General features: G+C 41.6%; 1 protein-coding gene across 3 annotated transcripts in view; it reads right to left on the bottom strand.

Annotated features, from left to right (window-relative positions):
• The window catches only part of Smg1 (SMG1 nonsense mediated mRNA decay associated PI3K related kinase), a 93,060-nt gene that overhangs the window by 21,024 nt on the left and 54,370 nt on the right, over positions 1-17,666 (bottom strand). For all 3 annotated transcript variants that reach the window (XM_048332561.1, XM_048332558.1, XM_048332560.1), the window contains 19 exons: positions 16,851-17,099; positions 16,262-16,546; positions 14,463-14,607; positions 14,220-14,358; positions 13,020-13,250; positions 12,735-12,912; positions 11,885-12,046; positions 11,116-11,333; positions 10,716-10,870; positions 8,741-8,963; positions 7,410-7,656; positions 6,804-7,033; positions 4,585-4,833; positions 3,959-4,097; positions 3,758-3,867; positions 3,158-3,376; positions 2,008-2,198; positions 1,034-1,206; positions 655-934 (listed from right to left, as the gene is read on the bottom strand). In XM_048332561.1, the coding sequence (XP_048188518.1) occupies positions 655-934; positions 1,034-1,206; positions 2,008-2,198; positions 3,158-3,376; positions 3,758-3,867; positions 3,959-4,097; positions 4,585-4,833; positions 6,804-7,033; positions 7,410-7,656; positions 8,741-8,963; positions 10,716-10,870; positions 11,116-11,333; positions 11,885-12,046; positions 12,735-12,912; positions 13,020-13,250; positions 14,220-14,358; positions 14,463-14,607; positions 16,262-16,546; positions 16,851-17,099 (3,823 nt within the window). The remainder of the gene's footprint in view (positions 1-654; positions 935-1,033; positions 1,207-2,007; positions 2,199-3,157; positions 3,377-3,757; positions 3,868-3,958; positions 4,098-4,584; positions 4,834-6,803; positions 7,034-7,409; positions 7,657-8,740; positions 8,964-10,715; positions 10,871-11,115; positions 11,334-11,884; positions 12,047-12,734; positions 12,913-13,019; positions 13,251-14,219; positions 14,359-14,462; positions 14,608-16,261; positions 16,547-16,850; positions 17,100-17,666) is intronic.

Genomic DNA, 17,666 nt, shown 5'->3' with positions numbered 1-17,666 from the left:
GCTGAGTGCCGATGGGTCACAACTGTAACCCTAATTACTCAGGAGGCTGAGATCTGAGGATAGAGATTTGAAGCCAGCCTGGACAGGACAGTCCATGAAATTCCTAGCTCCAATTAACCACCAAGATGGTACTGGAGGTGTGACTCAAATGACAAGATGCTAGCCCTGAGCAAAGAAAAGCTCAGGGACAGCACCCAGGCCCTGCAAACCCAAGGACTGACACAGACAGACACACAGATACACAAGCAGGACTCATAATGTCCATTTCTCAGATAAGTCTAAATAGCTTAAGCAAATTCCTAAAATTATTTATTGACCAATACAGTCAAGTTTTGAGACTAGCTTTCCATAAACTAATCCTACCAGTGGGATATACCTTAACTAATTAAAAGAAAGAAAAATACTGCCTATTAAGAGAAAAAATGGTTCACATCCTTTTAAAGCCAAAACAGCCAGGAGTGGTGGCAAATATCTAAAACCTGCTACTTGGGAGGCTGAGGCAGAAGGACAGACCCTGTCTCCACTGGGGATTGGGGGGGAGGGGGGGATTATGACTCCATTCCGATTTCACCTTTCCAGAGAAAATAATACTAATGTGATTCAAAAACTGAACACTACTGGGAAATGAAGGAAAACTGGCTACTTTCAACTTACTTCCTGTAGAGTTCTTGACAGCGCTCTACTGTGGTATTGCAGATAAGCTCTTCCATCCAGGTCTTCCACTGTTCAATTCGGTGTTTCTGAAATATGGCTTTTGGATACTGTAGAGCGACGGTTGCATAGTGGTGTAGCTGTTCCAGACAGCCACGAAGCACCGAGCGTCTCTGCTGCAGAAGAGCGCCAACCTCACCCTCCAGCTGCTCACACTGGCTGATCAGGTGGGCCTGGCCAGCATTCTGTAGAAAGGCTGTTGCTGGCACATAGCTCGGGGGACCTTTCAGTAAAAGACAATCACATTTCAATTAGAGTACAAACCAGAAGTTCACACAGAGAACCCATGCCCAGGTAATATGCAAAAGAAGCCAACTCATACCTAGGTCCATTTGTGTGCTGATCTCCTGAAGTAAACTTGCAAGCTGTGTTGCTTCTAAATTAGTGAACGCAGCCTGATAATGTGTTATCCACTGTTCAAATTCATTCAGCTTGACCTGGATTGCTTCCTGAACTGCTCTTTGCTGAGTCTGCAGTTGAGTATGTTCAGAATACCTGCCAGGAGAAACAAACCAACCAACCACAGATCATCGGATGCTCATTCTTCTACCTATTTAACAACCTGGACCATGCTCAGTCAGACTTAGAAAATCTATCTGGTTAGCAGCTCTTCAATTGAGGGCCTTGCTCAAATGTTTCTTACTCCTTTCAGTTTTCCTAGTCCTGTAATTACCACGGCTATGCAACACTGTAAGTAAGTCTACCACTTCTGCCAGGTTTTGAGACTCCTGAAGGTAGAAAACCGAAGCTTGACAGATGTGTGGGCCTGCGGGCCTCCTGCTATGCCTGGCACTTGAACATTCAACTCCACACTACTGAGCAGTAGCACTGAGCATGTGTGGTGGAAGTCCAGTCGCTCAGATCCCTCCATTTAACTGAATAGGTGAAAAACAACACAGCAGATGAAAACAGTGCCTCTGTACAAATAAGGAAGGACTGAGAAGACAGCTAGAGAAACCCAAGCCTCATTTTTTTTAATGAATCCAAGTATGTTCAAATCACTAAGACTACTTAACTCCTGTAACCGCTTACACATTTAAGTAAATTGCTTATTAACACTTTAAAACTAAGGTCCTTAAGAGAACTTTTCCTGGCTTTATGAGCTGCTACTGATTAATCATAATTCAAGTTGACATACTTTTACAAACACAAAATCAACACTGTTTCAAACCTGCATTGCAGGGGCGGGGATGTAGCTCAGTGGCAAAGCACTTGCCTAGCGAGTACAGTGTACTGGGTTCAATCCCCAGTACCAGAAAAGTAAAAACAACAACAACAACAAACAAACAAACAAACCTGTGTTGCAGTGTGTGTGAAGGATGATCCACTCCTTCAGCTCCTTCTAGAAACTCTATTTCTTCCAGCAGCTTGCCCTGTAGTTTTTCCACATCTGTCAGCTGCTCTTGTAGGCTGAGATACTCCTCTAAGCTACTGTCCAGCTTGGGAAGCACAACCAGCATCTCATCCCTGTTCTTAAACCAGTTCACCTAAAGAAAGGGATTGTGGTTAGGGAGAATACAGGTCAGCAGTGACTCAAGGATGTCTGCACAAGAAGGACATGAATGTATTGCCCTACCTAAACTTCAACAGAAGCATGAAGGGAAGATGGAACCACCTGCCTTTCCACACAAAGATCACCGACACATTAGAATGTATACAATCACTGCTTCCTAACAGCACATTACACAGAACAAACTGGCATCACCAGCTACAGAGAGGGAGGTAAGGCTACTCAACTAGGAAGCACTTAAACTGGTTACATGTTTCCCAAATCATTAACCTACCTCTTAGGAGTGGTTAAGTAACTGTGAGTGTCTGGATGGGAGCACTGCCTAATAAAGAGATAGCATCAAATTCTCACATTTCACTTTCATTCCATTATAAACTACAGTCTTGGAGGAAAAAAATACACACACACACACAGAGAGATAGAGAGAGAGAGAGAGAGAGAGAGAGAGAGAGAGAGAGAGAGAGAGAGAGAGAGAGAGAGAGAGAGAGACTGGGGGGCTGGGAATATGGCCTAGTGGTAAAGTGCTTGCCTTGTACAGATAAAGCTCTGGGTTCAATGCCTCAGCACCACATATATAGAAAAGGCCAGAAGTGGAACTGTGGCTCAACTGATAGAGCACTAGCCTTGAGCAAAAAGAAGCCAGGGACAGTGCTCAGGCCCTAAGTTCAAGCCCAGGGACTGGCAAAAAACAAAACAAAACAAAAAAACACCACTACAGAAGCTTTTTCAAATTGTTTTCTGGTATCAGTACTTAAACTTAAGTGTGAACTCAGGATCCTCCCACCTGACTTTTTCATTCAAAGCTGGCCCTCTACCACTTGAGCCCTTAGCCTCCAGAGCAGCTAGGATTATAGGAATCCACCAGGGCTTTATTATGGACATATTTATTTGTTCAATAGAAAGATGTCAGTAACTTATTACACTACTCATCTTCACCTTTATTTCAGCTACTCTGGAAGAAAAGAGGCTGCGGGTGATCTCTCGTTCCATCTCTCGCTTGCTCTGCTTGCTCTCGGCCTGCTGGCCACCTCCACCGTAGACAGCGCCAGCAAACCCAGCCTCACCTCCCGCCGTCCAGTCCACCAAGGGGTCGTACACAAAGGCCTCCAACAGCGTCAGCAGAGTCTCACGGCCACGCCGCATAATGTGTAGCACCTATTTCAGAAGAGTCTCAAGTAAGTTTCCTCAATGAAATTCTAAATATTTTTCTTTTTCTTCTTTGTATTAGTCATGTGGCTTCAACTCAGGGCCTAGGTGCTGTCTCTCAGCTTTTTGCTCAGAGCAAGCACTCTACCACGTGAGCCATACAAAGCTCCACTGCTGGCTTTTCTGGTGTTAGATTGAAGATAAGTATCTTATGGACTTTCCTGCCCAGGCTGGCTTCAAACCATGATCTCAGATGTAAGCCTCCTGAGGAGCTAAGGTTATAAAGATGAACCACCCAGATCCTCACATTTTTAAAAATTTTTCATTCCACAGGTCTCATCCATTCAATAGGTACAGTAGTACTACAGGGTAAGAGAGAAAACTACATACCTGTTCACAGGAAAGCCTAAAAACACCTTCTACTCCAGTTACACCAAGGGCAGTTTCAATGTTTTGTGTCATTCGAAAAGGTACTTTCTCAGGAACTCTAAGACTTTTACCTTGAAAAGACAAATAGTTATACTTTATCTCTTACAAAGAAATCACCTAACCCTCCTATAGAAAGAAGTGCAAGTCCACTTTTCACCTTACCTTTTTCGAAGCACACATTGTAATCTATGTGGACCACTTCCCCGGTCGTCATATCTATGAGGACATTGTCCAGGTGTCTATCTCCAAGGCCAATAATGTAGCCAACCATAGACATGACAGCAGTGGATCTCGCATAAGACTAGAGGCAGGAAGTAAGGCAAGCATCATTAGCACGAAGCCTTCCCCATGCTCTACCACTGACAAGAAGCCCACCCCTGATCTTAAAACAGACAACACGAAATGCTCCTCAAGCCTGCTGCGCGGGATTAATGTGCTCATACAGCTCTGTGAGCTCAGCGCCCTGCCTGCAGCTCACCTGCAATGGGTGATCTTCTAGGTGCTGTGTAAGCATCAGAATGCTGGGTTTTCAACAATTTCCCTCCAGACTCCTTTGATTTTCCCCTCCTAAGATTTTATTCTTTTCCACTTCATCCATCAACCTGCTCCTTCCTGCCTTTAGACACAGACATGGCTACAACTTTTTAACTGTAAAGTAAGATTCATATACAGGTCTCAAACTACCAAGTCTTTAGGGACAGAGGGAGGAAGAGGACAAAGACAAACCAGACAGACACACAGACAGAGAAGAAGAAAGTGGTTATAGCTGAAACCCAAACACCTTATACCTGTGTGACTCTCCACCATTCATCAGGGGTGGTGCAAGACGACCAGAGCTCTTTGGCCAGGAGATTTGGGGGAGTGGCCTCCATTAACTCCTCTAACACTGCCTTCATCACATGTAGGGGCCAGTCTCGACGGGACACATCCAAGCTAAGGCCAACTGTTTTCAGAGCAGGGCCAATTTTACTATAGTAAAGTTCACTAGGACGGGGTACAATGCCAGGATTCTGTGGTGTTTGGTAGGAATCTTGAGCCTAAAAAACACATACACACACACACATTAGAAAAAACAATGACACAAATTATTCAGAATGTGAAGTAGTATTTTATCTGTTTCTCTTTGTATTTCAAGGGAACATTTCACTCTACAGCTCAGCTTGGCCTGAACTTCAGATCCTTCTGCATTAGTCTCCTGAGTGCTTGGATCACAAGTGCACCAGCACACAAGCATAGTATAGCTCCTATACAGAACAAAGAGCCACAGAACAATTAACAATGTGACTCTGGTGCCAGAGGGACAGGTCTTGCCTTGCTTGAGCATGTTTTGCGTGTGTTAAGACCCCAGACTTGAGCTATAAGCACCATGAAAACATTAAAGAAAATAGTCTTGTTAAAATCTAAAGTCTCACTCCTTCCTATACCTACCCTGAACTGTAAGCATTTTCTTGAGGTAAGGCTGAGACTATATATAAACTTAAGAGCTTGAGCATTTACTTCTAGCTCCTGCCATGTACTATTCCCCCAGGCAGCTGCTAAAAGAAACCTTAACTCCTAGTCTAAATCAAATTATAAAATCCACATGATATAGTAAGCCATAAGACTAATTCTATCTTTAAAGTTTTGGTTTCGTTCCTTTTGCCAGTCCTGGGGCTTCAACTTAGGGCCTGAGCAATGTTCCTGGTTTCCTTTTTGCTCAAGGCTAGCACTCTACCTCTTGAGCACCACTTCTGGGTTTTTCTGTTTATGTGGTACTGAGGAATCAAACCAAGGCCTCATGCGTGCTACGCAAGCACTCTACCACTAAGCCACATTTCCAGCCCTGTCCTCAAAGTTTTACATTTATCAAATTTAAAAGAATCTGGGTCTCAAAGCTTTCTAGTTACCTGCAAATCTAAAGACCTTCATAAAATCAATGAAAGCACTGAGATGTAAAATACTAATTACTGAGCAGTTAATAACCATAAGTAATCCAATGGCATTTCTACATCTTAAAATGTTATTTTTCTTTTTTTTTGGCCAGTCCTGGGCCTTGAACTCAGGGCCTGAGCACTATCACTGGCTTCCTTTTGCTTAAGGCTAGCACTCTGCCACTTGAGCCACACTGCCATTTCTGGCCCTTTTCTATATATGTGGTGCTGGGGAATCGAACCCAGGGCTTCATGTATACAAGGCAAGAGAGCTTGCCACTAGGCCATATTCCCAGCCCTTAAAATGTTATTTTTATAAACATTCTTTCAGAAAATGGGTTTGGTTAAAAGAATCTTCCACGACTCTATTTTTGGTTTTTGAAAGAACAAACCCTACACCCTACAAAGAAACAGCTTGTATTATCTGAGAACCAGAGAATCACACCTACGGGGCTGGGAATATGGCCTAGTGGCAGAATGCTCCCCTCGTATACATTAAGCCCTGGGTTCGATTCCTCAGCACCACATATATATAGAGAAAGCCAGAAGCAGTGCTGTGGCTCAAGTGGTAGAGTGCTAGCCTTGAGCAAAAAAGAAGCCAGGGACAGTGCTTGGACCCTGAGTTCAAGCCCCAGGACTGGCAAAATAAAAAAATAAAAATCCTATCTACTCAGAAAGCTGAGATCTGAAGCACACAGTTCAAAACCAGCCTAAGACAGTGAACTCTTTTCTCCAATTAAACACCAAAACCTGAATGTGGAGCTATGTATCAAGTAAGTAGTAGAGTGTAGCCTTGAGTGAAAAAGCTAAGGACCAGTACCCAGGCCCTGATATGGACATCAAAAATAGACCAAAAGGGTTTGAACTAAACTTTTACATTTGAATTAAGAACTTTAAAAAATGACAAAAATCTCCACACACACACATATACCACCCTGCGCCACCAATCACTTTCCACGAAACAAGCGTTTCCTACTTTAATACTTAATATGCAAATACTTTCAAATGTAGTCTAGAAATAGTCCACATGACTAGAGAATGTTATAATTGCATAAAATCATTCAAGTGAAACAATATGTATTTCAATTTTTGCCAACCTTTTGTGCTTGTAAGGCAGCTTCCCTCTGTTGCCATCGCTTGTAAAGACCAAATAAGGGCGTGGCTCCATCCACCCACTGGATCAGGCCTGACCGAGTACCCAGTGGTGTTACAGAATAGTGTCGGGCATGGAAACGGGGTGTTTCCTGGCGATTGATCGTAGCAAACATGGTGTTCACAATAGATAAGAACTGCATTATTCTCTCATCTAGATGTAAATCCTCCAGTCCTACGAAATTAAAAAAAAAAGTTTCCAGAGTAGGTAACCAAATGAAGTCGAAGTCTACCACTTCCTGTGCTTTCAACTAGAAACAGAACAATAAGACACTCTTGAGAAAGTTAGAGGACTCTATTCGGGAATTAGCATTATGCATGGTGCCTCAGTTCTGCTTCTAATGGTTTACATGCAAGGGGTCAGGGTAGGAATGTTGCTGCACACATTCAACTACAGCTGTTCAAACACTAGCATTTCAAACTATCCATGTAGTTAAAGGACATACAGCAACTCACCAGGAATAAACCTCTCAAAACACACCTCTCTCTCTCTCATAATACACACACACACACACACACACACTTTTTGTAAAACTGAAGCTATGTCCTACCTTTGAAAAGATAAGGATAGTTCTTCCCATCTGATCCTAGAAAGAGAAGTTTCTTGGGTTTGGTTTTAGTTGGCAAAATGGTAATGGTTCCACCCACGCTGTGGATTGTGACAGTGTCTCTGGCTGAGATTTCCCCGGGAAGAGCAATTTCAGTGTTAGTCATGGCAGCCAACCATGGGCTGATTTCTTCAAGGCGTAATATGTAGCTTGCACGTTTCTGGGCTCTCTGCTGCAAACTCAGCATTATCTATACTCATAAGATGGGAAAATAAGTCTATGTTAGGATTATAACACATTTCCTTCCACACTGATTTTACAGCCCTACACATAACTGCTGCTGGGAATATGAACCACTTGGAAGGTGAAACAATGGTATTGGTATAGTCTGCTTGATTCCCATTTGATAAGATCATTCCACTTCCTCCTTTGTCCAAATAACCAATGTAATATAGGAGACAAAGAAATTACTATAGTCACAAATTCCAGCTTTTAGTACTCACTTCCCCATTATGCCTGAACAATGTCAAAACAAATCAATGTGGTCCTCCCAATGGAGCAAAAGATTTATGTAGTAGATGGCTACTGGGCATGCTTACTCTTAGGAAGCCCCTTTAAAAGATATTCACATTAAATTTTAAGGAAAAAAAATCAAGCCTCATCTACTCTTATTGCATTGCAGAAGAGAAAAACGAAGCATATTTCTAAGAGACTTGAGAAAACTTTCAAAGAAAGCACAACAGGAAAGAGTTTGTTTCTGAAACAGTCTCATCACATATAGCCCTGGGTGGGCTTGAATTCAAGATCCTCCAGCCCCGACCCCTCAAGTGCTGAGATTACTGGTATGTACCACCACACATGGCTTTAGGTAAGAATGCTTTTACTAGAAAAGTAAACACAGCTCTGGCTACTTAACGCTAAAAACTACAAGCCCTTCTAATAATTACAGGAAACAATACAGCAGAGTTCCAATTAATGTACCTACTTGTAGGTAACTCAACCAAATGCACCAGAACTAACAAACAGTACATTCTGTCTCTGTGAAAACTTTCAAATTGATCTTTAGCAAACTTGTTTATAAAAAACAAGTAATTGGCAATCATACAAATATCAACTGGCAGAATAAACTGTGATACTTTCACATGAACACTCTTTAGTTACATACAGCACATGGATGAGGAGCTGGGGATATGGTTCAGTGGTAAAGGACTTCACCAGCATGCCCAAGTCCCTTCAGGTTCAATCCAAAACAACACACACTCGTGTGCATGGCATGCGCACATATTCACTCACATAGACACACTCCAGTAGCCTTTCTTCTGACTATCTTATACCTCTTTAAATGGAATCCAGCTGCTTCCAGGCTTTGCAGGGTTTGAGGGGGTCTTCAGCTTTTCTAGGGCATTTTCGATGGCTTCACCATAGTTATCCTGAAACCACTTTTCATGGGGCGTTTCTGCAGGTGCTGCTGTGATACTCCTCACATGCTCCAGTGCAAACACGATAGGCTTCATCAGAGCTGTGTGCTTTTCCCGCATGATGGCAATTTTCTCTTCTCTGTTCAACAAGACATGGTTATCCAAAAAGTTAATGTATTTAAGTTTTACACTGACTGGAATATACTGCAAATACGTGTGGAAATTTAACACTAAAATCCCCCCCCCATATGATACACTTCAAATGTATGAAATATGAGTAAACATTACCAAAGAATAAATACAAACAGAGCAATAAAACATTGGCAAAGTAACCTACTAACACAGCAGTGTGAAAAATAACTCTGCCTGTAAGAAGCAACATCTCTTTTCAATGTTGTTGGGCAAATAGGCTATTTGCATGGGAAAACCTGAAATTGGATCTTATAGCATAATTATTATATATATATATAAAATATACACAAAGGAAAAGGCTCTGTGACACTAGATTTAGCAGTGACTCCTTTGATATGGCACCAAGAGGAAAAATAGATTAAGCTGAAATTTAAAACGTTTTGTGAGGGCTGCGAATATGGCCTAGTGGTAGAGTGCTTGCCTCATATACATGAAGCCCTGGGTTCGGTTCCTCAGCACTACATATATAGAAAAAGCCAAAAGAGGCACCGTGGCTCAAGAGCTAGAGTGCTATTCTTGAGCAAAAAGAAGCCAGGGACAATGCTCAGGCCCTGAGTCCAAGCCCCAGGAATGGCAAAAAATAAAAAAATTGTAAAAAAGTAAAAGACAACCCAGAGAGATAGGAAAGTATTTTCAAATCTTTTATCTAAAAAGAATTCTGGTAACTCAACAACAAAATCACAATGCAACTCAAAACCAGCAACAATGGGCTGAGAATCTCCAGAGAAGTTTCACCAACAATGAGTTAGCACTTGAAAAGATGCTCTGTATCTTAGTCACTGGGAAATGCAAATTCAAACCACCAGAGGTATCCCATCACCCACTAGTGGAGTACTAACAAAAATGCCCAGAAAATTAACGTGTAGAAAGGGGTAACCAGGGGCCACATTAGCCTTGAATGGAAAAAAATCAGTACTTAATGATTACTGTGCTTACTTAGGATAAGGAGTAAATTATACAAGTCCTAACGGTTGCATAGTATTGTGAACGTAGGTTTAGTTAAAAGTGGCTATGATGGCTAGGCACTGGTGGCTCAGGTCTATAATCCTAGCTACTCAGGAGGCAGAGATCCAAGGATCATGGTTCAAAGCCAGAAAAGTTTGTGAGACTCTTATTTCCAATTAACAACTCAGAAAAAAGCCCAAATTAGAGCACTAGCCTTGAGCATAAAGAGGCTTGGGGACAATGCCCAGGCACTAAATAAGTTCAAGCTCCAGGACCAGTTCTCCTGCCCCAAAGTAGCTATAAATATAGACTACACCTAAAAAAGAAGAAGAAGACGAAGAAGAAGACGAAGAAGAAGACGAAGACGAAGACGAAGACGAAGACGAAGACGAAGACGAAGACGAAGACGAAGACGAAGAAGAAGAAGAAGAAGAAGAAGAAGAAGAAGAAGAAGAAGAAGAAGAAGAAGAAGAAGAAGAAAGAAGAAAGAAGAAAGAAGAAAGAAGAAGAGGAGCAGCTTCATATTCTGGGCAAAAGTGAACAAAAACAGGGCTGGGAATGTGGCTTAGTGGTAGAATGCTTGCCTACCATGCAGGAAATCCTAGGTTCGATTCCTCAGCACCTCATACACAAAAAAAACTAAAAGCGGTGCTGTGGCTCAAGTGGTAGAATCAAGCCGAAGAAGCCAGAGACAATGCTCAGGCCCTGAGTTCAAGCCCCGGGACTGGCAAAAAAGAAGTGAACAAAAGCATACTTGCGTAAAGTGTTATTGTTCTGGACTCTCTTCACCTCATCTTCTAGCTGCTGAATCCTTCTCAGGACATACATGTGCTGCTGCAACAAAACTCCCAGCCAGAGCTCATCCCAGAGCACAGTGACCCTGCGCAGCTCCGCCACCAGCATCTGGACCTGCATACACAGGACACCCATTCAGTGTGGCTCAGCTCAGCTCACATGCAGCATTCCAAACATTAGCACTACAAGTTAAGTTCTCACTACACAACTACAGAACCCCCAACTAGATCCACAAAGATCAACAAAAGTATTATTGATTGTCCTAGAAGCTTTGCTTCTTAAACATTATTTACAAGACAGGATTTCAGGGGTGGGGTATATCAAACTGTTTAAAACATGCACGTTTGTTTTCTTTGTACCTGTAACACCATAGTAGGGTTTGCAGAGGACAGCTTATCTACAATTTTGCTGTAGCAATCCTGCATCATAGCTTGGTCTTCATTTAATCCACTCTTAGGTTCATCCTTGTTGCTATCCTGAGAAGTGGGAGGACTTCCTCCCTCACATTCGGGAACCAGTAATTCTTCTCCTTGAATATTTCCAAGTAAGGTTGGAATGGCAGACGAAAACTTGTTTCCTGTCGTGGAATGGGCAAAGGGGATAATATGAGGGTCTGCTCCATGGGCACATGCTATTACAGAAAACATCCGTCCTCTACTGGACTTCACACACCTCATTTAGCTTAGTTTCCTTCTATGCATTAAGACGACTAAGAAAGAGTAAGGACAGTCTGCCATTTCACAAGCTGACCATTTAAATTTATAAACATTTCAAGCTTAAAAAAAAAACCTCCATGAAGATGGTGAGTTCCTAACAAATCAGGTTTTCTCCCAGTCTAGAATTTGGCCTAATCCTTAGCTGTCAATATCAGGTCCATGAGCCTGAACTGATGGGAGGAAGTCCAGTTCTCCCTGGGCTTGTGGGTCACAGTAAGGACTGAAGGTAACACTCAAAACACAGATCGTGCAGGCACATATACCATAGCTTAGCCCTTTGATAAATAGTTCTTACTACCAGAACAACCTCCCCACCCCCCCCAAAAAAAAATACAAGCTATCAACTCTAGTACACAAATATCAAAAAAAACGGTAATGCATACAAAAAGTAATCTATTTCCACATTGCCTACCTGAAGCCTGGGACTCACTGCTGAGTGATATGGTCCCCACTATTGCAGGATACAGTATGAGGTGAGGAGAATCTTGAGCTACACGGCATAGAAGGTTGCAAATGCTCTGACGCACATATACTTCAGGGTGATTTAAGCGTGAGAAAAGTTGAGGAATAATTCCTTCAGGATAAGAAAAAAAGCCATTAAAACCTGTCAATATATTGGAGGCCAAAGGTTAAAAATCTGATGTTTGTCAGTATCTGAACAAATTTAAAGGACTCAAAGTTTCCCCTATAATAATAACAACAAACTACATATTGATTTCTACGCTCTTGATTTCTAAGTTTGGTAGGGCATAAACCTTTAATCAGAAAGTGTTCTAGATAAATGGATTTTCAACAAATGCTTATTACAAAGAAGGTAGAGACAGGGCTGGGAATATGGCTTAATGTTAAGAGTGCTTGCCTTGCATGCATGAAGCCCTGGGTTTGATTCCTCAGCACCACATAAAAAGAAAAAGCCAGAAGTGGCTCTGTGACTCAAGTGGTAGAGTGTTAGCCTTGAGCAAAAAGAAACCACGAACAGTGCTCAGACCGAGTCCAAGCCCTAGGACTGGCCAAAGGAAAAAAAAGAAGGTAGAGACAAGTAACTTTTACTAAGGCCAGGTTTAAAAAAAACCTTTTCCAATTTATTTTCACCACCATCTCACTTTTTGGAAAAGTCTTAGTGCATAACAAGCAGTCCAAGATAGAATGCCCTGTAAACATGGCTATCCTGCAACACATTCAGTAAAGTATAAAGAAGCTACTCTCTCTTTTCCTGACTTATATATCCATACATTCTCTGATGCATTTTACTTAGGCTTCACCTCTCCATGGAGCGGTAGGTGTTGTTTCCAAGCCATGCTCCAGGTACTGTCGGAGCTCACCAGCATGTTTTACAAGCAACCTGAGCAGTCGCAAGGTGGCCATCACAATCACATCATCGGTGCTCTGCTCCGCTCGGTGACTCAAATGTAGCCTGGGGTCATCCTCATCCAAAGGAATCTGACAGTGAACAATAAAGGGAAGAAAGTTCTTTTTCTTACCCTTGCTTTTGTACTAAAGAGAATGTCTAGTACAAATGATTTCTCTTAGAGCATAATGACACCTACCTGACCAGCATTGAGCTTAAGGAAGGTAAAATATGCGCTGCAAGACAATTTGTACAGGCTGAAGATTCTATCCACAACTTTCCTCCACACTTTAATAACGCCTTCAGTTGCACTTTCATCAAGTTCAGAAAGCCATGGGCAACTTGACAATAACTGCCGCCAGATGACATCGACCATGTCATCTTCCTCATTATCTTCATTCTCTGTTATCTGAAGTGTTATATCCTCATCCTGGGGGAAAATTGGGCATAAAATGGCAATTTTTAAACAAAGTGAGAAAGGCACAGTCATAAGAGAGTTATTCCACACTGTTACTGCTATGCTCACTCAGTCAATGTCAACAGGCTTTTACTAATGAATCCAATGAAGAAGGATTGAAGCAAAGGTTGAAGACTGAGTTGTTTGCACTTTAATAGCTTCTCAATTACAAGCTTCTGCCTAGATAGTTCAAACCTGGAGAGTGAAGATGAGCAACAGAGGATCCTTTCTCTATAATACTGCATAGATACCTACACTACCTGCTTTACCTGCTTTTGCAGAGACTTATAAATACCACTGTTTAGTGAAGAACTCATCAGAGTTTAGCCTGGCAAATGAAATCCAGGTGTTCTGAAGACTGCAAATGAACACTCAACAGAATTCAAGAATTGATAGTCCCTTGGGTCAAAGAGGGAGGGCACACTACTCCTAACTTAGTCCACTGGTCTTCACCCTGGCAACTATGAAAATCACCTGGTAAGCTTAAACACACACCATAGGCACCAACTGGAACCTGTAGGGGTAAGCTCATGCATTGGTATGTTTAATAGTTCCCAAATTAGAGTACAGAACCTAATCCAACATCCCCGCTTTCCAGTGCTGGGGATTGAAACCACATCTTCACACATGATAAGTATACCCTCTACCACTGAGCTGCAGCACCAACCCTACAATCTAATTTCTGATCACAAGAGTAATTAAAAGAAATTTAATTTATATACACTGAACTTCACCTAGTTTTAAAAGGCCCCTAAGGAGGTAACAGCCTCTCAAGAAGTTCTGAGGAAAAAAATAAAACTAATTTTTCACCTTAAAACTCTAAAGTTTGTATTTGCAGTAGTAACTGCCTCATTCAATAGTTAAAAGAAGTACACACAACCAATGAGTAGAGCTGCAACCTAGCCACTACCAAACACCAACATGGGAACGTGTTTTCCTTGCCTGAATTCCTGCTGGCCGACACACAGCCTGTCCAAGAATACCATATATTCTCTCTCTCTCTTCTTCAGTTACAGTATCTGGAAGCAGATTTTGAACTTCAGATTTTTCTCTAGGCAACAGACGAACACCTTCTCCCTGACTATAAAAATAAACAAGTCATCAAGTATTTCAGCTACTTCAACATCATCAAATTATTAGACCTTTTACTAAACGCATTAAATTCCACAATGAACTCTACCGTACCTGGCATTGTCAACCACCTTCCTGCCCCACCGATAGGCCCAACTAGCCAATGCTGCCCAGGATTTAGCAACTTCAGGTGCCTGTACCGATGACAGATGATATAACTGTCCCAAAATGAAGTCAGGTTCTCCAACTCCAATATGCACTGCCATGATGGAGGGGAATAAAAGAATTCAGTGTTACATCTAGAAATTTCTGGCATTCTCATTAAAATTTTAGGTCTTTGTTATCAGCAAGCAATCAGTAATTTCCATAATACATAATCCAATTAAGTCCCAAATTTAGATTGTGCTTTTCTAAAATGTTAGGTTAAAATCACTAATTTGGCATTTCAAGTAAAGCCTGGTTCAGCAGCTGTAGAACATTTCATATACAGTAAACATTAGAGACAGATCACTTTTTAAACTGCCTAAGTACATGTAACATTGTGCATTTGAGTAGCTATTTCTTCATGACTAGATTATTTTTAAAATTTGGGGCAAAAATAATGCCCAAGTGCTGAAGAAGAAATCTTCATTGCCAAAGGAAGAAACTGCCTACTATACAATGCATTTGCCAAGATTTATAATGAATGTAAAACATGTCCTTTTATGAATGTCAAGACCTGAGAGCACATGTTAGAATTATAAGACCAATGTAAGTCATTCAAATCCTATGCTTTTGAACAACAAAATAATGGTATAGTCTTCCCATGCTTAAGGAAGTATACAAATAAGAAATCCAAACATGGGGCTGGGAATATGGCCTAGTGGCAAGAGTACTTGCCTCGTATACGTGAAGCCATAGGTTCGATTCCTCAGCACCACATATATAGAAACGGCCAGAAGAGGCACTGTGGCTTACGTGGTAGAGTGGTAGCCTTGAGCAAAAAGAAGCCAGGGACAGTGCTCAGGCCCTGAGGTTCAAGCCCCAGGACTGGCAAAAAGAAAAAAAAGAAAAAGAAATCCTGTGGATTTCTGTGGATACAACTCAGTAGCCGCTTCCTTAATATGAGGTGGTGCTGGGTCATTTACTAGCACTGCCAGGAGGATGATGAAGAGGAGAAGGAGGAAGAAGACAGAGAGGAGGAAGAGAAGGAAGAAGAGAAAGGAGAAAGAGAAGGAGAAGGAAAAGGGGGACAAGGAAGAAAGATGAGGGGAAAAAAGAAGAGGAAAAAGAATTTTGACTGAACTACCTATAAATTCATTATTGTTCAGTAGTACTGTACTAGTGTTAGAAGTCAGATGCTGGTCACTCATACTATACTACTAGCTGCTCAGGAGGCTGAGACCTGAGAACTGGAGGATCATGGTTTTAAAAAGCTAGCCTGGACAAAAAAGCCCATAAAATTCCATCTCCAAATAATTAGCCAAAAGTTAGGCTGACAGCATGGCTCAAATGTAAGAGTCCCAGTTGAGATCAAGAAATTGGGGGAAGGGGGGAGAGCAGTGTGAGTGCCTATACACACACAAGCATGCACACATCAAGAAAGAGGCTTGCGCTGAGGAATAAGAAACCTGTGCTTCATCATTCAAGGCCAACACAGGCTGCGTTCTCTATCTTTATTGCTCCTTATGGGTGTGAGATGAACTTTGAGATATCAGGAGAAGGACCTTAGTTCCAACAGAAACCTCTCTAAGTCATAAAAGCAGCTCGAATCTGGAAAGTTACATGTATGATATTGGGTCCTAAAGAAATGTATATTACTTCCAGGCAACACAGAACATATTTCAGTCATATTTTTCTCCATAGCAAGCATTACAGTATAAATTGTAACCTTCCAAAATTAGAATTTTTCAAGAAAAGAAAACAAATCCTACCTGTCGACTCACTCTCAATCCGAGGGTACTCTTCCTCCATGGTATTGGCAGTGGGCAGCTCTATTAAAGTGAGGATGTTTTTTGACAGAGTAGAAAGGCCTGAGGTGCTTTGCTGCTGTTGTGCTCTGTACACCTGCTTCAGCTGTCCGGAGATTTCTTTCCATTCTGCTTGGATCCACTTAGCCAATGTCAGAATTGACTTAGCAACTGCATATTCTGCTTTGGCAGACTTGCAGAAGGACAAAGCACAAGAGCTCAACATTTCCATTGCATGTGTTGACTGACCTGAACCAAGCAAACACAAAAGACAATTTAAACTTACCCTTAAAAGCAAGTCAAATTATTTCAGAGTAACACAATGTTTTGCTTTTTAAAAAATGTAAATGTTAATTAAAATTAGCATGCATTAGAGATTCACTTCCTTTTAAAAGCACCGGATTACATGTCAGTAACAAAACTCAGGAATTAAACCTTCTTCAGCAACAAAAAATTCTCACTTTTTCTACTACTGTCTAAAACTATACACAATATAGATCATACACACGAATTTTTCTTATACTATATAGTAAGTATAATTCATTGTACTAACCTGCTGTATACAACAGTTTGGTTTTTTCAATATCAAGTTCAGGCCCCCATTTTTCATCTACTTGGCCTTGAGTTGAGAGTTTTTTAAAATGCTGGACTAAATCCTGGGCAGTGGTTGTCTTTCCCAGCTGAACCTTACTGCACTGTGCCAGCAGTCTTGTTGCAAGCGACACATTCCCCCGTTTTCTAGCAAACTTGGCTGCTGTCAGGCCTAACTCCATGAGATGGCTTCTAATTGGGACTGTTTGCTCTGGAGAAAAGAAAATGTTTCATTAGTCCCCAATTCGACTTCATCTAACTCACTGCAAAGAAACATAAGATATACAACTACATTCACTTTCTGTGATTAAAACTTAATAAAAGGGCTGGGGATATAGCCTAGTGGCAAGAGTGCCTGCCTCGGATACACGAGGCCCTAGGTTCGATTCCCCAGCACCACATATACAGAAAACGGCCAGAAGCGGCGCTGTGGCTCAAGTGGCAGAGTGCTAGCCTTGAGCGGGAAGAAGCCAGGGACAGTGCTCAGGCCCTGAGTTCAAGGCCCAGGACTGGCCAAAAAAAAAAAAAAAAAAACTTAATAAAAGACTAAAATTACTAAGACAGACAATAGCAAAGGCTAAAAAAACTGAAACCATCATAAGATGCCAAACAAATATAAATGTAACACCATTGTATTCAGGCTTTTGTTTTGCAGTACTGAAGTTTGAACTCAGACCCTGTTGGCTAGACAAGTATTCCACCAGCTAGCTTTGCTTTATCTACTTTTCAGATGGGGTCCTGTCATTTTTGTCAGAAGTTAGCTTCAGACAATCCTATA

Source organism: Perognathus longimembris, chromosome 23 (assembly GCF_023159225.1).
Source record: "Perognathus longimembris pacificus isolate PPM17 chromosome 23, ASM2315922v1, whole genome shotgun sequence".
Taxonomy (NCBI): domain Eukaryota; kingdom Metazoa; phylum Chordata; class Mammalia; order Rodentia; family Heteromyidae; genus Perognathus; species Perognathus longimembris.
Note: the sequence above shows the minus strand (reverse complement) of the source record. Positions and strands in the feature narration are given on the sequence as shown.